Source organism: Falco peregrinus, chromosome 4 (genome assembly GCF_023634155.1).
Source record: "Falco peregrinus isolate bFalPer1 chromosome 4, bFalPer1.pri, whole genome shotgun sequence".
Lineage (NCBI taxonomy): Eukaryota > Metazoa > Chordata > Aves > Falconiformes > Falconidae > Falco > Falco peregrinus.
This window is the reverse complement of record NC_073724.1, coordinates 9,817,354-9,844,100: the sequence shown is the minus strand read 5'-3', so window position 1 is coordinate 9,844,100 and position 26,747 is coordinate 9,817,354. Positions and strand designations below refer to the sequence as shown.

Genomic DNA, 26,747 nt, shown 5'->3' with positions numbered 1-26,747 from the left:
TGGCATCCTAGACTCTAAAGATACTAAAGGATAAAAGGAAATGGGTTATCAGCCTGACGAGAGGGAGATACAGAAGGAAGGAGAATTATGGCAGCAAGAGAACAGTCAGGTTCTTACAGGCAAAGAAAGGTAGGTATTAACTGACCTGAAAGGAACCTTAAAATTGGTTGCAAGGAAAGATTAGCATGTAGATAGGGAGAAATATGAATATGAAAAATTACTTTTTTACATCTTAGCAATCTATGCTTTATATCTTTCGTTAAAAGAATAAATAACTTTGCTTTGAAAAGACTCTTCTTGAGTCACTTTAATCAGTTGCTGTCACAGACTGATGAGGGATAAGGACTTTTGGCTGCAAATTTAGTCTATCATATCAACATGGTTAGCAACTGCAATGCAGTGAGCAAATTGGAAGGTGAGAGGGCTGCCTCATTTATCCAGAGCAAGCTACAGGCAGGGAGGCCTTGTCACCCAAGTGCATTCGTGATGGACAAAAGAAAGGCTTTATCTGTATCCAGGACAGAAGGTAAGGAATGAAGAGGTTTTGGGAGGTTTTAATTTGGTTCGTTTTCTTCCCTTTTCTCCTTTCTTCCACCCCCCCCCCACCCCACACCCCCTTTTTTTGGTGTTCTCTTTTTTTCTGTTAATGATGAATACTGCAACAGCATTTGAGATTCCTGTCACCTCTTTATCATTGAAGGAACTTTTTAAAAGGCATAATTCACTGCAACTGCCTTCAACAGTTCTTGTTCTTGTTGTCTTTATAGCTGTGAATTCCTGTCAGATTTTTGTGATATAAAAGGTAGAAATCTCTATTTTGTTGCCACGTCCTTTTTAACATAGGTTGGTAATTTAATTCTTAATTCTTTAAAAACAATGGTATAGAGCATCATAAATATTCTTCGGCTACATTATGTCTGCTGAGATGCTTAAAAGAGAAAAGTAGAGACAACTATAATAGTCAATTCAGATGTTCAAAGCTTCCTTCTTAAAAAAAAGAGAACTTCATAAGAGGTACTTACGATGTTCCTTACTAATTCTTCTGGGGAGAAAAACACTCTGTGAAGGTTACTCAAGCTTTGCAGAACTACAAAATCACAAAGTTCTTATCTCATAAAATAAAAACCATCTATCCAATGCTTTTATGAAAGGCTAGTGACTGAGGATATTGATGTTTTTGATAAATGAAATGCTCCCAAACCAGCTCATCCCAACATGACTCATCAGACTGAGACTTTATATAAACAAGAGGTTCCCTCAGGATTCAAACTTTCAACTGGATGATTAACTGTCAGAGCTAAAAACTCAGATTCTCAATACAGAGAAACTATAAGTTTCAAATTAATGAAGCAATCATTCCCTTAGATGACTTTTAACATTGCAGCAGGATTTCAGCAAAAAATATTCTGATAGATGTGGTGATACCTTTTCCATTACTCATTTGAGCATAGCTGCTAGATTATGTTATTATGGACTTCAGAGAATACAAGTGTCCCTGTTTGGAGAAGTAAAAGACATTATTCAAGTGGGCCATACTCAGAATAATTAATTTACTTGTCTTGTTAGTGTTCCACAAATCCTTATTCCATCTTTCTTATATTTATCCACGTTTGTTGGAGTCTGCAGCAGGTCTGCAGACAAGTTAGTTGACTTCAAAGACTTAGTCGTGTACCTTTAAGACAGCCACAAATTGTCAGGTATGTAAACAGGATGTGAAGAACCTGAACTTAGAACTGCAGCGTACGGGCACCTACAGCAACAGCAAATAGCAAGCAAGAAGAAGGACACAAAAACCTATCAGGGTCTAACACCTGCACTGTCCAAGATATATAAATAATTTGTATATACAATAAAGGCCAAACCCAGCCATGCAGACGTAGTGTTTTTTCAGTCCGCCTCGATCTGCGAGTCTTTGAAGTCAACTAACTTGTGTGCAGACCCACTGCAGACCTCAACACACATTGGCTACAAAATTTTGAGAGGATGCTTAGATACCCAGATGGGTGATAATATCCTCAGTGAGACTGAGTATGAAAAAAGCCAGAACTGTAGGGTTTGGTTTTATTGCTGTTTTGGGAGCGTTTTGAGTGTGATCTTAGGGAAATCAAAAGGTTATCCTGTGTTAATATTATGGGCCAGTAAGTTATCTGAGTGTTGTTTACTACGGTCTCAGTGAAGAACACTTTGTACGTGAACTTTCTGTACACAAAAATCAGAGAAGGGCAACAAAAATGAATAGGGCCAAGAACTTTCAAGTGAGAATGGATTGCATTGCTCAAATTCACTTTGTTCAGAAGGAAGAGGTGATACGGTAGATCTATCATTTTTAAATTAAGGGTAAATTAAGATAAATATAATGTTTAGATATAAAGATATCACTAGAAGAGAGGATTATATGAAAGCACTGAAACATCATAGTCCTTTGGTTCAGGATGGAGAAAGGGATGTAAAATTAACATCTGTTTTAAAATACTACTGTGTAACTTTAAATGCCTAGAATATAAAAAAGATTAATGTGAACTTAAATATTAACTGTTGACTTCCATGTTACTTGTTGAAAAGGTAAGTCTGTGCCTAAGAGTTCTTTTCTAATCAAAACTAGCTGTAGTTTTGAATTATTTTTTTTTTCCCAACACATTCCAGTTCGCCCTGAGCTTTCTCTCTGACTTATTTTGGAAGGAAAGGTTTCTTAGCCTCAAGATTAGAAAATAATTTTGCTTTACTTACAAATTTCGTGTTAACTTCCTTGCAAGAAAACTCCTGTAACATAAAACATGTATCATCCTAGAACATGATAACAGTTTTTTTATATCCTCGTTGCAGTCCCATTTCAGTTGGAATGGGAAAAAAGCTACCAAATTCTGTTGCTTTTTATGTCAAGTTTTGTGGCTAACATGAAGACAGTTAACGAAATCTTTTATTTATATCAAAACAGTTCCTTTCTGCAAGTCAGTTACTGAAAGCTTCTGGGCCTTTCTACTAGGATTAAGCATACATTGTACCAAAGTCTAAGCCCATTTAGAAGTTCATCAGAGACAGCATAGAGTTCAAATGTATTTTGGGGGGCTAGAAGAGATCTCATTGGTCATAATTAAGGATATTTAGTATGCTTGTGATTAGTACCTCTGTCTTCTTTCAGTTTAACGCAGCCCTGATAGTGCTGCTGTGGGCAGCTGAGTGCAAAACCAAATCAGTTAAAGCAATGCATATTAGCCAAAGAAACAGCATGGGCTGTCACAGTTGAGCTGTGTCTTTGAAAGAATTTCTTCAGTACAGCATGCTTAATTTGTTTGTTTTTGTTTTAAAAGGTGTCACACTGGGAGCAAATTAGAATAGGTAAGCCAGAAGCAGAGCTGTGTTTTGGGGAAGAAAACAGCATCTTGGTGCTTCAGCTCTGCTACCTCTCTCAACCCAATGAAGGGTCTCAGTGGTAGCACAGCTCATTTCCACTTAACTGCATCCGCATGGGAGGGATTAAACCTCGGCTATAGAAAAGCACCTCTCATCCAAGATGGGGAAAAAAGGCAGGACAGACTTGTTCTTTGGGTGACTGCATTGGTACCAGCAGGCTGCATGCTCTTGTTAAGACAGAGCAGGTCAGTGAGCTTGTTTGTGCCATGAAATGTGTGAAGGCAGTAATGTGCAATTGCATTAGTGGCCACAGTGCTAATCTTGACTTTATAGCGATTGTGCTCCAAAAAAAGATGTTTTCAGGATTGTCTGAGAAAAATGGGCATTAAACTGGTGTCTTCTTCACACTTCAACTTGAAGTAAGCCCAAATGCAAGACACAGGGACACCCTGTTTGTTCCAGTCCGCACAGTAATAGATAGCATTATGGCAACTCCTTAGTATGTGATGAAAAGCTGAAATTCTGCAATATTAAAGATGTTTGCAATGGAGAAAAGTGTGCAATATAAGGAGTGTACATATTTGCCAGGTGTTTTAGAATATCAAACCTAAATATGCCCCAGTTAATCCAGAACCCTTTCAACATGTTGGGTAAGAGCCAGAACCACTGTCTGGTGTGCAACCATGAACACATTTCAATAGGATCAACAGTGGGGAATTCACACGTCTTTATGCCTTGTGTCACAGAAAGAAGCTTCCCCATCAATGCTTCAGCTGCATTTGTGCTTTGGACAATGAAGGTACTAAAGGAATTATCAAGGAATAGCCAATATGCTCTAAATTTATGAGTCCTTTGCCCTTTTTTCTCATGAGTTTTCTCTTCCCCTGCCAATGATCTCAGAAGGTATCAAAATCAAACAGACAAAGAGAGGGAGAGAGGCCTATGCAGTCCAAGGCTATCGTAACTTACAACAAGGTTATAATATGCAGAACCATTACTTAACATATCCTGCAATATTCATTGCCACTGCTAGGAGGTCAGTGTAAGACAGATAAAAGTAAATATCTTTTTGCACAGTGGGTAGGGAACTTCCAGAATTCATTGCTACAGGAGCCTGGGTTGACAGACAGTATAAGCAGGTTCAAAAAGATATTAGAGACATTCATAAGCAAGATGTCGGAATGCTAAGGAGATACAAAAGAGAACAAGAGATGCCCTCCAACATCCCTGTTAGAATGATTGTGGATGCTGGCAGAGAACAGGGGGAACAGACTGCGGGAAATGGCCACACTCACTTGCTTTCCTTAAACAGCCACTTCCCTTGCCACTGACCACAGCAGCATGCGGGCCTGGGCGCATGAGCATGTCTCATGTTCTTAGCTCACTTCTGCCTAACTAACGAATTGTTTAGACCAGAGCATCTCAAAGCTTCTCAGCAGTGCAGGCAAAATTTAATTTGGTGGCTCTGACAGAATTTCTTCTTTAGGCACCGTCCCCCCCTGAGAACAGTGAGATGGAGTCAGAGCTATGGCCAGCCACCGTGGTGTGTTGACTGTGGGTCAGCTGCCCAGGAATTGCCCTGCTGCTGCCACTAAGCCAGTACAGGATATCTTAACGTTAACTGTTAATTAGCAGCTTCCCTGACACCCAGAGAATGTAGATCTGCCTCTCTCTAAGCCATGAATTTTGTGGCAGCATCATTTTGCAGCCACAACTAAGCACTCTGTATAAGACTAGAGTTAGTATATTACAATGTGACAAAGGTCCCTGAATAATTTATATCTAAGGCTCCATTTCATACTTACTTGTTATCCTATGGGTTTTCCCCTAGGATATGCCATCTAATTTCAATTTAAAATGTAAGTTCCATAAATTACCACTGCACAGAAGTTGCTTTAACATGCCGTTTATGAAGATAATGGTGCACATTGTAGCAGAAGTGTTTCAGAGTTTCCACTCCTGGGATTACAGATTCACAATAAACTGATAAATGGAAAACAATGAGGAGTTTCCTAGAAAATTGAACAAATCCACCTTAACATATCAAAGCAAATCACACCTTAATCTTGTGAACTCTGTAGGGCAATGTTTCTGCAACAGCACGGACATCTAGATTCCCTGTTCACATTAAGCAGAAACGAAGCATGTATATTGTCTGGCATGGTTTTTTAGATACCAGTTCTTTAAAGTCCACTCAGGAAGAGTATGAAGATATATTTATGGTATGGTAAAGTAAGGCCCATTACACCAACAGTTCTTAACCCTTGGTTTAAAATTATGTGAATCTTTATTCCCTCAGTATATGTTTTTTCTGAAAAAGTCATCATTTTGGAGAATAGCCAGTCTAGCTAACAACTTCAACAACAATTTAACAAGGTGTCATCCAAATATTACTAAAATATGTATAAATCTCTACTATCTTTGAAGAAAAAAATGTTACAGATTTTTTACTTACAAAATTAATATAAATTAAGTGGCATTAAGTACATTTCAGAAAAAATCGCTTTGTTTACATGTCTTGCCTAACTTAAAATCATGTCATTGCAGTCATTAGGACTATTTGTCTGCAGGAGGCCACAGTTTGACAAAATGTCTCTCCTTAGGTATTTAGATTTAATTCTTACTCTTAACACTTACTATATTTAATAGGCTTTAAAAGCTGCTTAAATTAATGAAATTAAATATTTCTTGAGTAAAACTAGCAAGTAATTTGGCATCTACTGATGTTAGAACAGCATTTTATATTTTGTTTCATTACCTAGCCATACTACTGCAGACTTCAATTGGAAAATATAATGTAGCATTCTCCTGCCAAATAAGTGTGCAAATCCAGAATTGCTTCTGACCGAAATGACTTAAGTAGTGTACCCAAAATAAATGGATTGATAGTTGGACTGTGGTGCACAAAGCTACCAGATACAAGTAATGTACAGTGGATCCCCAGGCTGTATATATCTTGCTTAAGTGACTGGTATCTAAGGGCCTGAGATGCTCTGCTTGTGAGAGAGTCAGGATTCAGGTAGCCAACTTTTCATTCCCAGTCACGGACCAGTCTTTTTGGTGATTGCTCTCACATAAACTTGAAAATAGATCTTGTTATGTGTAAGTAAAGACCACATACCAGTAAAAAATACATGCTGGTGTGTGTTAGCCAAATCTCATGAAGTGTGGAGTTTCTGGAGTCTTTAGGAAAGAGGTATCACTTGCCAGTGGGAAAGTGTTTGTGAACAAGGCTGTCGCTTCCCTTCCCTGCAGTGCCCTTAACTTGCCTAGGGGGTTATCGCTGTCAGTGCTTTGCCTTTGGCCTGTTTGATGTGAGTTAATGGGGCACAAGAGGAAAGGTTTCACAAAAGTAGGATATCCAGGATTTTAAGTTACATCTTTCATTGTTTGTGATAACATGTGTAACAAGCAATTATTTGAGGGAAGGATGCAGAAAGGGTGGAAAAAGGGATGGGCTGTGACACAGTGCCGCAACAGAAATAAATTTAGATTGTGTGTAAGATGTGCTACTTTGAGACTGATATGCCTGGTTGAGGAAAAACACTCAGTGCATGCAAGCGCACTTGTGAATGTGAATGGCCTAAATAATTTTAGAATCCATTTACAAACCACTTACATATACCTCAGCCTGCTTGCATGATTTCTGATGCCTGTCAGCCACACAGGACCATATTGCTCATCACACCAATGGAAAGCTGTTTTCACTTAGCTTGCCAAGCATCTTGTTGAACTGTGGGTTCTGAAACCTCGCGAGAACTTTTTTTTTTTTTTTTTTTTTTAAATTTAGGAAAGATCTTGGCCTGTTCCAGTATTGTTCTGCTTCCTTTTCTGTTTCTCTTCTTTTCCCTGCTTGTTTTTTTTTCACTTTCTTTAGTAGTTCCCATCTGGGACAGTGAGTTTGTAATAGTGACAGTTCATTGTATTCAGTAACTCAAACAATCATGTAATATTCTTTGATGGCAGGTTACCATTTGTAAGTTTCTGATGCTACTGTTTCTGATGTATTATGTTGTATATACGTGTTTCATGTATCTGATTAAATGCATTGCTCTGGATCCAACAGGCCAGAACCAGTACTATGGACAAAGGACGGTGGAGAGCTACCAGATCCAGAGAGAATGGTTGTCAACGGCAGGGTCCTAAGCATCAGTTTCCTAAACAAAACAGACAATGGCACATACCGATGTGAAGCAAAAAATCCTATTGGCCGAAACAGCACAGAATATGTCCTGATAGTACATGGTGAGTGTGTTCTCAATAGTTTTTTGATGCATTTTATGCATACGTAGCATTTCAAGACAACACAATCAGTTGCTTTTGATCATTACCAAAAAAATAGGATGAAAAAGCTGGAACTCTAATTGCACTTTTATTGATGCTATCATCTAGCTGTGGGGAGTGCGTTTACTTCCTTTTATTGGCATGCCTCTCTTCATACAGTTTAAGCAAAATATAGTCACTTATGTTGGAAAATTTTTGCAATGTAAGCATGTGTAAAAATCTTCTTCACTATGTCAGAACTGTTTTATAAATACTTGCCTCAGGCACACACTGTTCAGATAAAGCTGGTTGCAAAAGGATATATGAAGAAAAATATGGAAATACCAGAGAGATGGGTGCTTGAGTTTTTTTGTTTAGGTTTTTATAGGCCACCAAAGATAGGACATCAGATACTTTTCTTACACAAGTTACAGCCTGCTACTGAGAAACTTCAGCTTGTAAAGGTTAGCTGATAATCATCCGGCCTATTATGACAGTCAATGATCAAAACTATGTCATGTCCTAATTTCATGATACTTCTAATAAAATAAAAAAATAGGAGGGTTCACATTAAATTTCAGTTGATTTGTTTTCCTTAATTAATTAGGCAACAATATACGTCACATGGAAAGTATAGCTGGCTTTTACACTGATCATGAAATATAGGAGAAACTATAATGCAAGGTTAGCATTTGTCTTTAACATGGCTTTGCAATATGGATCTAGCAATCTCAAAACATAATGCCCTCTTATCACAGATATGTATGTGGTAATTCCTGGAAGATTATGAGTTCTGTAATTTGAATTTTAACCTAAGTGAATGTTGAGGTGAAAGCACCACTATAGTTTATGATGGTACTTTTTTTCCCTCTAGATTTTTAAAAAAATGTAACTTCTTGGAACTATGACAAAAGAAACTGAAACAATCTAATAAAAATTGTAGTTTGTAAATAGACATGCAAACTATATAGATTTTATTTGCTTATGATGAATTCAGGCATAACAAAAAACATGTTTATTTGATGTTTGTAAGGTCTCAAAACCATTTTTCACTAAAGGTTTAATCTGCCTTTAGGTATTTGGCAGAAAACTTCTAATAAGTGCTACTTTCAGCTTTCAGTAATGAGCTGTTTATTGGCACTGTGGATGGAATGTCATTTATCAAAAGAACCCCTTAGATTACTTTTTGTCTTTCTTAAAGTTCACTATTAGTTTATGTAGGATTAGTGGCACAAGTAAGGAGGAGGTCTTTGCATGAGGAATACAGATCCTGTACTGCTACGTGAGTATCTCTGTATTGAAGACAAACAGAAAAACTAAATCCTTTAACCTCTACTTACATCGATTGCTACAAGAAAAAAAAAAAAAAATGTCTTTTACATCCTGGAGGTGGTGCTGTATTGGTTGCTGGCAGCAGGCACAAAGGGCACTGCCTTTGATGAGGTAATGGCTTCTGTGCTTACCAAATGTTGAAACTTCTGTTTGTGTTTTCTGCCCAAATTATTTCTGTGATTATTTCTGAAAACATAGCTGTTTATAATGGTAGATTTTTCCATCGGTAGTGACTTTGCAATATACCTCTATCAAAGAATATTTCACAATCTCCTATGTGTCTCTCGCATAGTGGCATGCCCCCTGTTGATCTGATTATCTTGCAACAACTTCCTGGCAGTCTGTAAAATCATTCATTATCAGGAAGGCATTCTGTTATGTTTGGCAGCACATTAGGCATGTTATCAGGTTTAGCTTGCACATTGCTGACCTTTTCTGTTATGAGTACCAGAGTTTTCTTAATTGCGTATCTGCAATTCCAGTGTTAGAACTAGAGAAAGTAAATGTCAGGTGCTTCCAAGCTTTCTGAAGCAGAGTACTGTGACAGAGTATGTGATGACGTTTAGTGCTTAACAGCTTACTGCCTTTCAGAGTCGTTAAGTTTAAGTACAGAAGGCACTGACACAATTATTTTATCAAATGTAGCACAATCAGCTGTATAGATCAATTTAAGCAGTCTTACCCCTTCTTTAGCTCATTACATTCGTGAATGTCTCTAGTGAAACAAAATCCTCCCCAAATTATACAATATTCTCTCTCTTACCCTCTCTCTTTCTCTGGGGGCTAGCAAACCTACTTTTTATCATTTTCTGAGATGTGTTCTTCCATTTAATAGAAGATGTATTTTTTTTTTTCTATATCTTCCTAAATATATCTGGGAGCATCCTTTGATTTCTCATGCCTTCCCCTGTGCCTAATGTATTGATGTAATTCTTTTGTCCTACCCCTTTGTTAGAGCTGATTTATCATATAAGTATGCCTTCTTACTTTGAATGTTAGGTCTCTAATACAAGCACCTGCCAGATTTAACATAAGGGGAAGTACGTTAGCAAAGATGTGGGAGAGGAGAGGGGAGGAATCTGCATGAGGAGAGAATCTCTGCACAAGAGATTCTTCTAAATTGCAGGTCAAGGAAGTAACGTCTAGGAAAAGTGACGTACCAGCTGTGTAAGGAGTGAGGTGTAAGTGCCCTGAGTGCTAGTAGCCACAGCCTTAATGGGGCCTCTGGAAGTCCAGCTCCACAGCTGTTAAACAACTGTTTTTCTAGGTAACTCTCGAGCCCAGAGGAGTTGCAGTGATTGAGAGAAAGAATGATAATGACATGCCTAGGTTTAGAGAGTGAGAATGGCTGATGTGGTTTTTCCAGGCAAGCTTGTGTGGGAAGGCACAGAGGACATCAGTGGAAGGTATCCTCTGCAGAGGCAGGGACGTGTAACCTGATTCACAGCTTTGCTTTTCTTATCCATACCGTGATTTCCTCTGCGTTTTTTCCTTTTTTCACTATTACTACAACAGATCTGTCTTTCTCTTTATTAAGTCTGTAAAAGTTTCATCTGGCTTCTATTCCTTTTTTCCCCTATGAAATCTCCCTCTCAGCAGGACTCAGCCTACTAATTCTCTGTTTCTGGTTATCTTCCTAACTCAGAGGAGATTTAAGCAGCTTTAGCACAGAGAAGCTTGCCTAAAAATGGAAGGTATAGTTTGTCATAATTAGAGATTAAGCAAAATATTTATAAATACTGATTTTACAAACCAAGCAAAGAGCGTCTCATGCCTGTAACTGGACAAACCTAGACACAAAATTGTACAGAAAAGTAGTATTTTTCCACTGTAAATGATGATGAGGGAATACTGTTTTGATGTTAAGTGATGGCAGTGGAAATAAATATTGCTATAGGCAGATGAATGGCAATCTGTCTAATATAATTAGTATCTGATAACATAAAAAGTCTTTTAGATTTGCAGTATAATTAAAGAAATCACACTTCAGAGGAATTGAATATATTTGAATCAAGTAAAAGGCATGGGCTATTAAATATGCTCATGCTGCTTTGCTGAATCAATACAGCTGCTACTTTAATTTTTCTTAACTTTTATTATTAATAATAAATGTCAAGAAAATACTTCATGAAGCAGGAAGGTGGGCACAAAGTCAGAGTATATAGGCAGCAGTACAAAGGCAAGACATGTACTTTGCTCAAACATCTGTCTCATGCAGTAACAAAGGCACAAGCTTTAATGCCTGTAGCTGTTGTCATTTCTGTATTCTAATTGGCAAGCTTAGTACTTTAGAAGTGCATATTTTGGCTAGATATATTACACTCTTTCTTTGGTAATAAGCCCCAGGCAATTTTCACTCTCGTCCAATTTATTAAGAATTTTTGTTTACCTTTGTCCAAATACTAGTCGTTAATCATCAGTAAACAGAACTAACTGTCAAACTCATGATGCTCAACCCAAACCCATAGATTCTACTTGTAAAGCTTAGGTAATAACTGCATTGATTTAGCCAGAGTGGAGAAAGGAGGTGGTCCATCATAATCAAAACGAAGACACAGCTGTTATGTATATAGCACTAGTTCATAACCTCTGGATGTCAGTGCCGAAGACTTAGTTCAACATCAAACTGAGTGGGTGACAGAAGTCCACATCATTGGGAAATCTTCTTAATGGAAACAGCAGCATTTGATAATTTGCAGACCTATTTAAAATACAGTACCTTGGTGAAATATCCTGATCTAAAGACACACATTCCATTAATTGAAATATTAATGGTTATAATGTGTCATTTTTCAGTTATATGTCAAAGTAATATAGAAATTAACATGAATCAGCAGCTGTGGATGGTCAAGGCAGTTCTTACTGTCACAATTACACATACAGTCGAAGGTGATTAAGTCAGAAATTCAGTATCTCTGGAGAATAAAAAGTGGCATAGCATATTCCCTTGACTTCAGCCTTTCAAGTATTTTGTATTTCTTTCTTCGTCAAGCTACTTTTTGCAAATAAAGGCAATTGAAAGACCGAGTCACATCCTCGTTAATATTTTGAAATGTACTTTCAAGCAGAAGGTCTCCTACAATGAGTAAGACCAAAGGTCCCACTGCACCTTTATTTGGACTATTATGTATTTATCTTCCACCTGCTTGTCCAGTCCCATTTCAAAACATTTATCATCTTAGTTTTCACAATAACCTGTGGCAACAAGTTTCTGAATTGAATTATGTGCTTTGAGGGAAAAGTATTCTCTTTTGTTTGTTTAAGCCTGCTGCTTGATCTCTTCACTTCCCAACTTTCCAATTTATTTGACCTCTTTTGCTGTTTGTGCTATAAGTATGCAGTTAAAGTAACTTTTTTATTTTCATGCTGCTTCCCGTGAACAGATTCTGAAGTATTTCTACCTCGCTCTCAATTTCTCACTAATTACGATCTTGGACTCTTTATTTCCTGGGTTCCCATCCCCTGTATCCACTCTTCTTCTTTCATGGTCTCTTTTTCACCTTTTTCTTCCTTTTTGGTCTAGCAGTAAATCTCTGTGATAGAGTCTTCTCCATACCTGGAACAGCACTATGCCGAATTTGCAACAGACAGTTTATTACCTCCAGCCTCCAAATACATTTACAGAGATTCACCTTCTCTGGCCACCCATAATTCTAGCACTGTACTTTTACTTCCATACAAGTTTCTTTTCAAATTAGTAGAAAGTCTGTGGTATCCAAAACATGTCTGAAATGAAATAAACTCCATTATCTCTATCTGTTCTAGATTCCTTTATCTTTGTCTGTTTGTTCGCCCACTATCACGCTTTTATTGTGTTGCATTATTGTTATGTTCTCATAGGCGCCTTCTCTCTTTCCTTTATTTCTGTAACTCACTTGCGCACATCTTTCACTCAATGAAAGTAAAAACTAAGTAGAAAAGAAATTTGAAATAAAACTGAGAAGGTGATATTTTTTTCTGTTTTCTTTCAAAGCTGAGCTTACCTGATAGGCAATAGATCTCATGGCTTGCAAATATTTTCATTATAAGCCTCTGATAAATCTTGTGCACTGTTTTTTGACATTTTATCCTCATAAAAGTATATAAAAAAAAAACCCACATAAAAAGTATTCACTGGAGGGGTGGGAGGGAGGTGGGAAGGAAAGGAACCAGCATCCATGTGAAACAGCACACTCATCAGTAGTCTAGTTGCCCTCTGTTTTGGCGTTAAGACCCTGGACATTATGGTAGCAGGACAATTTCTGAAGTTTTCTCCTTTATAGTTCCCGAGTTGAAATGTCTCATTTACAGACACATTTCAGAGAAAAGACTTTTTTGCCTATGGGAAAATCCTACATTTTGAGTGAATAAAGCTTGGGCTTTGCGAAAAGAGAATGGAGCAGACCCATAGTGTAATGGAACAATAAGAACATGTATAGCTAAATAGAGGGTGTTTTTAGTAAACGAATAATCTTACCATTACAGCAATCAAGACATATCAAGTATATGAGGCCCAGAAGACTGCTTAGGACTTCATTTGAAATTCTATACATGTGAATACCTATGCTTTTTGGTTTTGAGATTTTTTTCCGTGTTTGAATTAAAAGAAAGAGAATATCTCAGATTTGAGTCCTTAAAACAGAGGTGAAAAGTCTCTCCTATTGCCATCTTATAAAGAGTAAAATTAACATTAAAAAGTACAAAAGACAACTCACGGACAGAGGAGCCTGAGCTTTCAGCTGAAAAATAAATAAATAAAAGAATGCGCTTGAATAATTTCTCCTTCTCAAAAGCCTTCCTTCCCCCAAACCATCTTTTTTTTCTTTCTTTTTCTCTCTTCCCTTTCCCTGCTATGCATGCATGCATACACACATTCACAGCACACACGCGTACACACACAAACAAAACCAAGCAAACAGAGGTCTAGTCACTTATCAAGAAAGAGATCTTTTTCATTTTTCATCTTCACATCTTTTGAAATCCACAGCAGCTGGATGGTTTTCTTGCAAAAGCTGAGTTCTGGAGAAGTGAAGTTTCACTATGGCAGACCTAAGAAAGTAACTCATTATAACCCTATGTTAGAGGTAGCATTACAAATACACAGAGAATTTCATGCGCATGTTATTCTGCAAAGCATAGCCCTTTAAATTATGTTGAAATATTTTGATTTAGTATATACATCGCTGTTCTAAGGTGACATTAAGGTATTAAATCATTACCATAACATTAAAGTTAACTTCTCCAGAGAACTCTTGGTTGTGCTAAAAGAGGTGGCCCAGACTTTAGAGCACAATGTAGATGAATGCTGCACAATCAGATGAATTAAGAAATCATTGTATAGCTTTTATTATTGGACTAAAGAAGAATAATGTTTAGTTGACATTTTCAGGTATGAGAAGTCTGTCAAGAAACTTATGGTGGAATTGTTGGCTTAATTTTATGGATGAATTGTCCAGCTATTATCCCTGAACACTCGCAAGGCAGCTACTTTGAAATTGCTTTTTGTTGATAAATACTTGAATAGTGGGGTTTATACTTGAGCTGTGTGAACTGATATTTCTTCATTTAAGGTGACTTTAGAAAAATAACATACAAAATTTTTTTTCAGATAAGCGCAAAATCATTGTGGAAAGGTCAAGAAAATAACATTCCAAACCACAGTAACACTTTTGGGGAATCTGTTTGACACTTCTGCATTTTTACATTAAAATGCTGGTTTTGATGAAATAAAATATTAAAATAAATTTATTTTCTTAGATAACATATGGAAGATTTTATTTTTTTTCCCCATACTGGGGTACTCATTGACATTATTGAATTCAGACTATTTCAGTTGAATTAAATCTAAATTTGTCCTGGGTTTACTTTCTTTTTTTTTCTCCTGGTTGATGCAGCAAATCTCTCTCCAGGTCCAACCTATAACAACATATTCTAACATGTATAGCTCATTCTTATTTGAATAGAAGTTGTACTTCTAAAAATCTGTAGTTTTGGATAATGTATTTTATAACACACAGTACTTGAAAATATTTAATTTTATATGTACATATATAGTTGGCTAAAGTGATGGTTCTTAATTTGGATTCCCTATGCGATCTCTGAAAAGAAAAAGATTGCATGTTGGTTTTGAATTACGAAGTTTTTCCTCCATATGTAATAATTACAGAAAGTTAAAATTTTGGGTGCTTGTATATGGGTATAGCATCTACAATAAAGTACTTCTTGAACTAGATATACTAGATATGTTGCTGTTGCTTTTTTGAAAAGAAACTGGTCTTAAGAAACTGTTTTAACTGGTCTTAAGTGATGTGTATTTCAAAAATAGTGCTGTTGAGTTTATTATCACTGATTTGCTGTAGTAGCACAGCTTGCTCTCTAATTTTTCTGGGCTTCAAGCTTTGCTGTTGTTTATACCTCTAACATTCTTGAACTTTACTTAAATTGAGCTTTTTTGTTTGAGCACTCATAATGTTAAATTACCATGTCTATGAACATCATATGCAATCTTCTTGAAAAAAATATAACTGTTAACAGAATAATGTCACTTGAGACTGATGACAAAGTTATAGTCTAACAGTTGCTAATGGTCTTCTGTTTCCATCTAGATCATTTATTATTCACAAAACTCCAACCATAAAGAAATTATTAGTGGCTTAGTAATTTTCTAAATCGAAATCTCTCCTGCACCATTAGGTGCTACGTGGAATGCAGATAAGGGTGTCCTCTCTCTGTCTTTCTCATATGGTGCTTCTATAACTTTCTTTTGAGACTAGGTTGCTCAGTTTTACACTCAATTCAAGAAAGGAAAATGGTACACTATACAGTGATACTGCTGCAAATGTCAACTGGTGATGCTAGCCTGGTAATACATCAGTACCATGTTTTGTTCAAACTGAGACTACAAACCTTGAGAAGGTGGCAAAAATCATTGGTTCTGAGCAAATGAAGATAAATATAATTGCTTTGGGGAGATTACAAACAGAATCCCAAGTCTGGGGAGGGTAGGTAAAGCTTCTGTAAAAATTATGCCTCTTAGAGGGCTTTGAGAAGTTCATATCTTAAGTCTCTGATCACATGTGAAGATGAGCAGAGAGACTTAGTGAATAGACACTTAGAAATTTGCTCATCTCAAACCATTAATATTTCTAATATCCATAATTTGATGTTAATAATTATTAGTTCTGATTATTCTATTTTTACTATTTGTAATTTTAATGATTAATGATGTGTGAACTTTTTCTGGAGTTTTTCTTAGCCTGCATTTCTATATTGTATAAAGGAAAACATACTCAATAAAACATTTCTTACAGTATTTTATGTACAGCAAATAAGGTTCCCCCCCTTGTTTTCAGTATTCTTCCAACTGAAAACCAAACCAAACTGACAAAAATTTGAAATTTTCCTAAAAAAAAATCTAAAATCATCATAACATCTTTCTTCACAGTATAGGTTCAGTCTGAATTTATTGTGGGACTCAAAGTGTCTGTAGCACCTCCTCCACCTAGGCTGCAGTTGCAAACTATTTTTTCTAGCTCTTACTGCTTGAATTCTTGACCCAATATAACAAAATTCTCTTTGCTTTGTAATTAAAATCACTGTTTTTATTGCTAAATCATACCATAGGCTTTTTTGCAATGGATCTTCCTCTGTCCTGCTGTGCCTTACTGTGAATCTGTGTGATTCCCATGGAATGGAGACAAGACAGCAAAAGCTAGCCAGGAGGACAGTAAGGGTATATCTCAAAATCATCCTCAAGTTGCAGGGAGAAAAAAAAAACAAAAACCCACAGAAACCATTGCTAGCAGGTGTTAATATAGATTTGCAGAAGTTGATAAAGTCGGCTGGAACGGCCAGTGCCGTATGGGGATCTCCCACAGCAGCCTGACTTCTTTCACAAGGCCGTGGGTCTTTCACTAGCATCAAACCCCTTTCGATGAAATTTACCCAGCAGGTGCCTGTGAACAGGTCTCCAGATATCTGCTGCAGCTGATGGAGTTCATGTTATTGTGTAAGGTGATGTGTCATTTGTGAGTAGTCCAAACAGTTTTCAGTCAGGATTACTTTTGTTAGAAGGCCTGAAGACAGAAGGATTAGCGTTGTAATTTCTTTTTTCCTTTATCTACTTTATACTCTGACACAGATTTCCTTTACTTTTTACTTTTCCTTCACTGGTATCCACACAGTGTGTTTACTCCCCAGATATGCCCTTGAATTAAAAAATCGCATTTGCTTGGTAACCTCATGCCTACGGAGGGTATACCTTTCAGCTGAAACTACCCATATTAATCCTCATGGCAAGTGAAGAATGAAACAAACCAAAGGAGCAGAGGAAGGACAGAAAAAAGAAGTTTGGCAGGGTAAAACTGTAGGAGTTGGTGAAGTGTTTTATTTTTCATATATTTCTGTGGGTCATTGCACTAGTGGATTTTGTTTTCGTTCTGTGGTTTCTGTGTTTTGTATTTCCTGCAGGTTTCCTAATCCTTGATTGGTAGGAGGCAGGGAGGAGTTGAAGGAGGGTGACATGTTGAAGTGCTAGTTTGCTGCTTGATTGAGGAGAGCTCTGGATGGCTTTCATCATTCACAAGCAGGAACTGAAATCTTTTTGCACGGCTTTGTATATAATTTTGTTTAAAATAAATTAGCAGGTATGACCAAGCATTCTTTGCAACAAATACTGTGATATTCCATTGGTGAAATGTCCTATTTAATGGCTTAGTAGTTAAAGGAACCAAATGTCTGCCTACCTGAAAGGAAGTTGGATAATATTAATAAAAATAAGTATTGACTATATTACGTGTCCCACCATTCATAGCATTATGTTATGCAAAGCCAAAAAGTCAGGGAGGGAATTCAACTACATGTATAGAAGTCTTTTAAGCAAAAAAAGACAGAGCAGAAAAGATCAACAGCTAGAAAGATAGGGCCTTGTTTTCTCAGGCGATGTACTATGGTGATGAGAATGTCTGAATTAAGCCAAAGGCAGTGCAAAGAAGTGCAATAAACTATGCTCTAGGTTGCAAAGATGCCATTACCTTGTGCAAGATGATTTTCATTGGGATACAGCTATCCCACTATGATAAAGCATTTCAGATTAGTGTTTGGACCCCTTTGATTTTATTTTGAAATAAAGTAATTTAAAATAAATAACATTCCCTGTTATCTCTTTTTACTAACCTTAAAATAATTGCAGTGAGTTTTGAGTTGTTTAAGCAATTTCAGTGGTTTTTGCTGAATTTCTCAGAGCAATGAAAGTAGCAACCATAATAAAATAGACATCAGCAATCTGTTTACCTCCATTTAGTTTCAATACTTGTCTCCTTAATAGGGAAATTTTAGAAAATTCTCCTTGGCCTCTTTCTTCTTCCTAGTGGAGTTCTGGCTGAGCTTCTTAAAATGTTTTGCACAGAAAGAGTCAAGTGTCATTCTGAGAAAGCTGTCATCTTTGTTCAAGGCTGCTAGTATCTGAATTTGTATTGTACATTAGCTTTTCCATATAGGTTTTCAAGGGCCAGCTGCCGGTACTTTATTTCATTTAATTTTGAATACTCCTATTTTATGGCTTGGAGAAACAAGGAAATATGGCTTGTCTGTTTACTTAAAAAGAATAAAAATGAACATCACAGCCTTAATGTGATTTTTAAGCAGTGGCAATGGGCCTAGCACACCGTATTAATAGTGATAGAATGCTGCACTTCTGGGGCAAATTGTGCTGGCTTTATACATACAAGATGTTTGGTGCCTTTTCTAGTAACATTTTGTCTTGAATGCAGTGAAATTGACACTGCAGGTATAAGGGCAACTGCTTTTTTAAATAAAATTTTAAGCGGGTTTGTTTTCTTTCGTGTTTCTAATTGTTTTGGGTTTTTAAATAGAAGATTAAAATGGGACTTGGGAGAGCTGTTCTGAACTCCCGTCAGGCTCAGAAGTCTGTAAAATATAAGACATTCTACTTAATTCTTCTGTGTTCATTTCCCCAGCTATGAAATGGGAATAATGCTACCTCCTTTTCCCTAACACTTGATCTGTACTGTCTAAATCATGATCTTACAAAACCACAAGGCAGACATCCATTCCTTACTGCATATGTGTGTGTGAATGTAGAATTGTGAACAAAATCGAGGCTTGTATAGATGCCTTTTTATAAGTAAAACTTCTTCATTTGAGGCTGCAGTCTCAATGCTCTAAAACTCTACCTTTTATTTAAAATGTTGAATCGCAAAATTCTTTTCCGTAGCCTACTGCATGCTCTGCAAATTTTACTTAATTCCTTTCAGGCAAGTTGCATAAGCTTCAGTGACTTGCTCAGTGCAGTATTTGTAACTACTTTAATTAGAAAGATGGGCTTTTATAGAAGATAGAATGACTCCCTTAAAACAATAGGCTTTATTAATATTACTGCTATTAAATGGGAAATTACTTGTATTTAACTACTAGCAAAACTTATGGTAACTCTAGGAAAAAATGGGTCTTACTGAGTACTTCTGGAGTGATCTGAAGTATGTATTGTATTCATATAACTCCAGAGCATGAAAGATTAATCTTTCTGTTGAATACTTGTTTTGATTTGTCCTTAAAAGTACATCTGCTAATAACCATTAATAAAGTAAAACCTCGAGCACTTTAAAACAGATTCCACAATATTAAAGAATTTGCCTACTTGCAAATTTAGATTTTTCTTGTACTAAGATAATCTGCAGTATCTAATCACCAGGTCAAGCTACTATCTTATCAAATTTATCCTTTTATGTTCTCTGTTTATCACTTGGTTTTAGCGCAGTTAGAATTTAAGAAATAATGCATTACAACCTATTTGTTTTCTGCTGTAGAAATCTTGCAATTCATATAATCTGCCCCCCAAAAACTGAACAGCAATACGTAAATGTATTGTGAGATACTACATTATGTTACCTGTTATCCTTCTGCTTCACTGAGTGCAAGAATGGTGAGCTTTTCAAACGGCTAGACTGGTGACAGATAATGAGTCTGATGGACAGTGAAATAGGAGCGTGCTCACAGCATCTCAAGGCCTTCAATGCAAACTTCTCTTTCTGTTTCGAGGGAGCTGCAGCTGGAGAGTGCTTTTGCTTATCACAAATTCAGTGGGGTGGGGTGGGGAGCAGCGTGATCCCTAAAATACACACTGAGGGCTTCAAAGTTCAAACCCTACATTTTGAATGTTATCAGCCACTAGTGCAATACTTAAATGCTCATGTTAGATGTTTTTCTGTGAAATGCTTGATTCATGTTTCCTGTGGTCCCTGTGTGTGCAACTCCACCAAAATGTGTGTGCAACAGACTACTCTAGTCTCGAGGTGTTAAAGCCATATTTCTGGCAACATCTGTGCTGTGGAGAAAGGTCATATTTTTCTAGCCAGAAAAAAAAAGAAAAAAAAAAATAAAAAAGAAAAATGCCTTTTTTTGTGTGCTTCCTGCTACTTTTTGAATTCTAGCAAGTACTCATGAGCATTATAAAGCACATAGACCCAGTGCCTACTACTCCCAAATTCTGTTCTGTGCAACGGGAGAGGTTCAAAGGGAAGAGTGGAAGCTTCCTCCACTCAGCATGCTCTGCCCGTAAGAGTCCCCATGGAAGGTGGTAGAGGTGGGTTTTATCTAAATACCCCTCCCCAGCCGCCTGCCTCAGGACCCCACAGCACTGCCTTCCCGATGCTTCTTGTCACCTGCCTGAAAGCCACAGCTCCTTGTTTTCTGACAGCTCGCACACCTGTCCTGGTGGAAACCTGGGTTTACTGGTGTAAAATCAGCCTTTCACACACTCATAGTCTTTGTAAGTCCTACTGTTGCTCTCAATAAATAAATAAGATATTCAATAGAGAAGTTGTTTCAGGACAATTAAGGGTAGTTAACTTTTTTTGTCAATTTTCAATGTATGAGATGGCATAATCAGAAATAATTTGTTACTATACCTTGTTTTTTCGTATTCATCACATTCTTTTATTTTGTCATAAACAATTGTGTTAAGAGCATGTCTTGTAAAATGTGCTGTGGTGTGCTACCAGGTCCTCATACTTTTAAGGGATTTGGGGTGACACCATGCTGCCACTAGTAAGTACTAATACTGAAATGGCCTTTGTCCTTTCATGTTATAGTCTTAACTTTTTAAGGATAAAATTTGGACCAGCGATGTGTAGATACCAATTTTTTGATTGGCTCTTTGAAAACAGGAGACATTGCCTTTTTTGCTGTATTTTTGTAATACTTCGTCCTCCTTCATTTGCTACTGAAACCTATTGCTTTTGAAATAGGAAAAAAAACCCACAGAAATCCACCAACCTATGAAACCTTCTATAGGAAGAGAGAGCTATTGTTCTTCCCATTTCCTAACTTAGGAAAAAAGAGCAATGAGATCAAAATCCTAGCATCTCTTAACCCTTGGAGTTTTTTCCCTCTGTCCTGGCTGTTCAACCAAACTATGTTTAATCAAACTTTAATAAGCAGTCTCACATCTTCCAGCATTTAATATCATCTACAGGCCCATGAAATGTCTTAGAATCATGGGTCTATGTGAATTGCTTTTCTAAGCTGCCTAGCCATTTTAGCTGTATGTCATGCAATGTGAACACATCCACCAGACGTCTCTTAATGGTTTTAACTAGGGATCTAGATCTACATGGAGCTTTTGTTAAAAGGGTTTGGATATTTTTCAATGACATCTGATTTGCTAGCAAAAATGTCAAGCACATAATTGCCATTTCAGAGTTTCATAAATCCGAATCAATTAGTAAAAAGAACCCCTTGACCTCATGTCCGTGAGCCTTCGTGATCATTCAGTCTAAGTGCTAAGGAGCTATTGGCACATGATATTCAAGCTGAATGATCCTTTTGTTCAATCACGTTTTCTCAGAGCAAGGCTAAATGCAGCTCCCTTTGAATTTAAAACCTTGCTAAATTATTTAGTACTACATACCACAGACTGATTAAATTTTGCACAGAGTAGTGAGATTGTTTCCCAGGTAGGTCATCACTCAGTTCAGTTTACCACTTAAAATTTCTTTCATTCTCAGTCAAAATACAGCAAGGGCCATCCATCATTATCACTTTGTCCTTTAATTTTTCTGTCAGCCTTTGTCAAGCTTGAAACAAAAGCCTTTACATTTTTATCAACTGCAGCTATTGTTGTCTGAGTTGTGCTCAGTCATTTCAGAATATCGTCGTGTTTTTACCAAACAAGTCAAATATTTTCAATAGGTCAGGTCTATCTTTCATATAAGCCTGCTAAACCAAACAGGACCATTTCTCATTTCTTTGGAAATGGAAAATAAAAATGCTTAGGGCCAAATCGACAGTGAGAGTAAATTGTCCAAGCTCCCTGCACTTAAATGGATGAATGTCTTCTGCCTTAGTAGAAGAACGTGGCGTCAATTCAAGAAAGAAGGAGAGGTGAACAGGAAATTTTGATCAGGCAAGGCCTGACAGTGTTCTGAGATGATCTTGTGCAACACTCTTCTGCCACTCGTAAACAGACCACATCTGTGCCTCAGCTACAGAGCAGCCTCCAGACCAAGCCAAGCATTACATGCTCCTCCTTTTTCCACTGTCCGCTCGCAATTAGCCATCAAATTACCTTCTGTCTGCCTTCATCTTGACAGTGCTCATGTAGCTTAATGGCTTGCTAACAGACAGTAGTGGCCATCAAGAACACCTTTCTAGAACCTTCCCCGTAGTTTTCTTTGCATCCACTGAGCTCTGACATTACCTCTGGTCCTCACTGAAAGTTCTTGGCTGAACATTTGTGGCTCAGCCCAACCCCCTGCTGTGCCACTAGGGAGGGGTTAGGAACCCATCTCTTTCATTGAAAAACCAATTCAGGTCTTACATGTATAACCTGTGGGAACATACGTGAAAAAGAGTTGGAACTGGAGTCAGTAACTCCTCTTAGCATGAAGTCTAACGCCTTTTCCATTTCCAGCAACTTTCATGGAAACAATTAATTCTCTGTGAATTGTTTGTATTTCAGAGGTAGCAAGGTGATGAAATGAATGCCAACTTAAATACAGTATTGAATTTTTGACTGCATATCTGTCTGTCAGAAAACATCCATTTTTGATGATTTTGAGTGAGGTCTCAAAATTAGTGGTGACAATTGCTTGACTTCTAGATCTCTGAGCATGGCTTTTCTATTTCTTTGGTTCCCCATCTGCAAAATATAGCTATTTTCTGCTTCACAGGAGGCTAAGGATTAATACCTTAGTATTATTGAAATAGTGATCTGGTGCATTGATTTGGGTATGGTTACTCGAATTAAAAAGTTCCACTTTACAAGGTCTCTCGGTCATAATGATCCCTCGGTATTTAGTGGCATGAGAGCCATATTCAAAACCTCTTTTTCAGTTGGATGTTCGGTACAACTATCTCCAGAAATTGCAAGGCCAGAAAATGGAATTAAATTTCACTCCGCCACAGGTTTTTGGGGTAGAAGTCTGCAGATCTGTTCTGTTAAGTTCCTTCATGACAGAGAGCTCAGAAGGACAAATCTACATGGTCCCGTTGATAGTGTGTTTCTGAGCAGCAGCCAAGAGGGGGCTGTGGGTAGCATCAAGTGTGCCTCGAGATAGCTGTGCCCTGCGGTGAAAACGATGACCAAAAAAACCTACAGGACTAGAAACAGGTCGAATTGTAATTCCATTTTCTGTCATGCATGCAAATGAAAAAGCACACCCTCTTTAAAGCACAGTGATTCATATGCCTTGAACAGACGCTTGTGCTGCTGAGTATCAGTTTATACCTGTAGTCTGTCTGATTTTGGAAACTACCAAACCTGCTTACCTCCTATGCCCACAATGCTTGATGGGATAATGAGGGGCACTGAACAGTACTTCTCTTTTTTTTCTGAAGTGCATATTTTGCATTTTCTTACACAAAAACATTTTCAAGGCAACGACAAGTAAAGTTTTTGCGAGCATCTATAAATCTTCTTGGAAGAACTGGTAAGGAGCCTTTCTATCAGGCTCAGTAGGACTGGGGGGTCCCGTACATCTAAAACTTTCAAATGAGGGGTTTGGGTGTTTTTCAGAATGCTAATCTATGCCTGGATTTGGGCTGTCCAAAATAGGGGTTAAGGATGGGATATGGTCCAAGAGCCCCAAAATGTGTTGTCTGGAGAGGTGGGAGCTATGCCGTTACTTTACACATACATTCCTGTTGCACCCTGATGTCGTTGAAGATGTGATTCTGCTGGGCAGAGTCTTGAACCTGAGCAGGTATGAACCAGGCATTTCTATAGCCCAGAACAGACTTCGATTTCATGCTTGGGCAGTGCAGGGTTCTTCAGGCTGCTGATTCCTGCTTTGCCTACTTGCACTGTAGTCTTTGAGAGCAAGTAATTGTAATGCGGTGAGCAAAGCAGACCAACTGCAGTCATTTGCATGGTGAATTTCACCTTACTCTGCTAAGAAAGAAACAAAGACAATGTTATTGCTTGTATTTACGTTTATTTTGAGAACATATGTTTTCCTTTGAGGCTTTTGACAAGCTGCCACTTTGATGTTTGGCATCAGAGTTTGTGACTTTGATCAGGAAACTAATTTCTGCACAAGTTTTCATTATTCTTGATCTAATCAGAAAAGATGAATCTATCACATCTGTATTAAACCACTGATATATCCTAGTTTCTGTTAATTAGTCTGTTTCCTAGGTAGCTTTTCTTTTAAAATAAGAAATCATGTCGGAAATACTTCCATGAAGAGAAACCGGAAAGCAATGAACTTCTAAATTCGACGATGACTCATTTAAGCTGTTAAGTGGTAAAATAGGCAGGCAGTTTGTTAGCAGAATAGAAAGCACTGTCATAAAACTATTACTGTATTTGCCAGTTGCAGTTACCTTGCTATTGCATGGTCTTAAGTAAATGGTATATTTAAGAAAGATAATTAATGGAACCATAAATCACACTAATTGGGTTTTACCTACAAGACTGATTTGTAAAGCTTTTCTAATAAACAAGGCTTTGCTCTCCTTATGAAGCAGGTGGGGTTTTTCTGTTTGATTTCATTTTTAGCAGATACTTATCAGGGAAGGAGTTTCCCTTTTTGGGAAGCAATTCCATAGATCAGTACATGTGACATGTATCTTTTTAACATGTTAATTTATTTCTAATGCTTGTTATACTCAGTTCTGTTTAATTATTGTTGTACTCACACTCCAGGTTGTTACCATTTTTCCTGCTGATTAGAGTGGCTACACTGTAGGGTTTTTTTAAAAGCCTGTTATAATTTTTCTGGTTTGGGAATATTTTTACTGAGAAATGTATTTAATAGCAGTGTGCAACAGGTGAAAGAGGGATCTCATGCCATTTTCTGAGGGCTTCAAAAGTGGAAAATCCCACAGGTGTAGATTCCAGGAGAGTAGTGATGATGTTTATCAAAACCAGAGGAATACAGAAAATTGTAGGTGACTCATAGATGTCAACTGACAAGGAGACCTTTAAAGTGACAAAATAATCTGTCATCTAGTATGAAAATAAGGTAAGCATGCTAATTTGAAGTCTTAAGAGAGCAATTATGCAATGCTGAACTCAAGGACCCTTTGTCTGAAATGTATTCTGTAGGGCCCAGTACTGTAAAACTGTGAGCTACTTCAGCTTCCATTGATTTCAGTCAGAATTGATGGTACCGAGACCAATTGCATTTCTTTCCACAGCAAAGGGAAGACAGATTGTGGGTCAGATTTTTAGTCTTTTATTGCATTGAATAGCACCCTTCAGAAATATTTTCACTGAAATCAGTATGGAATGGGTTACTCACCATCAACTGCTGAGCAACTAGTCCTTTCCTTTCAAACCTGCAGTATAAATAATCTGAAAAAATGTCAGATGCTTTTTATGTCCTTGCAGAAATGCTTTTCTCTATTTCTCTTGAGGGCTTTTTTTTCTTTGCTCTTTAAAACCTGCATTCACCTTATAAGCAAAAAGATACTGGTCTTTATTGTTTTTGGCAGTATAATCAAAGTATTTTCTATCTGTGCATCTGGTTATGTTCTACTCTGTGCTGGAGCATTTTGCAACAGGCATTGTTGGTTCCTCTGCAACGAAGCAGAGGCACACCTAAGCCTGACATACCTGCACTTGATCAAAAGCTGAAGGGTTTTGTAGGATGCTATCATCAGGGCTATGCATTTTTTCTGACTAGTAAACATTAGTATACAATAATATATATTATCATTGTGACACAGGTCATAATATTATTAACAATTCTGATTTTTAGTTCTAAGCTGTTTTAGAGAAATACTGATATATGTATTAATAATACATTTTAAGTAGTAAGGTTGAAAGATGACTGTGCCTGCTAATTAGGGTAAAGATTTTGAAATATATTCTGCTCTGGATCTTAGCAGACAACTGTGTCTTAAACAAATGTGTGGGAAGAAGAAAAGCAATCCGGAAAAAGCAGCTCTTATAGTTAGTAGCATTTTCTCCCCTTTCTCCTTCCATTGAGTCTGTCTGAAAGTGGGTGTTTTAACATACAGCCATTTCTCGTTAACATGTGTGTGTTTATTTTAGCATGATGGTGTTGTTTTTTCATCTCCCACTCTGACACAGCATGTTTCATCCGTATATGGTTTCTAGTATATGAGACATTTAAAATGGCTCAGTGAAGAAATAGATTCTTGTCACTTAAACAGTCACTCTCCAGATCTGTGGAAACTTGGTCATTTTAACTGTGTTTTAAATTCTGTATGCTCGAAGATTGACTATAAAAATTGAGAGTGATATAATGTCAAGAATTTAAAGGTACTCTGTTGTACCAGTAATAATTTATGTTAATCATGTTTTAATTTAGTCATTTTTTACATACTTGTGTTTA

General features: G+C 37.2%; 1 protein-coding gene across 3 annotated transcripts in view; it reads left to right on the top strand.

Moving 5' to 3' along the window:
* CADM2 (cell adhesion molecule 2) overlaps positions 1-26,747 on the top strand; it is a 671,675-nt gene that overhangs the window by 592,862 nt on the left and 52,066 nt on the right. For all 3 annotated transcript variants that reach the window (XM_055802814.1, XM_055802815.1, XM_055802813.1), the window contains one exon: positions 7,418-7,596. In XM_055802814.1, coding sequence (XP_055658789.1) covers positions 7,418-7,596 — 179 coding nt within the window. The remainder of the gene's footprint in view (positions 1-7,417; positions 7,597-26,747) is intronic.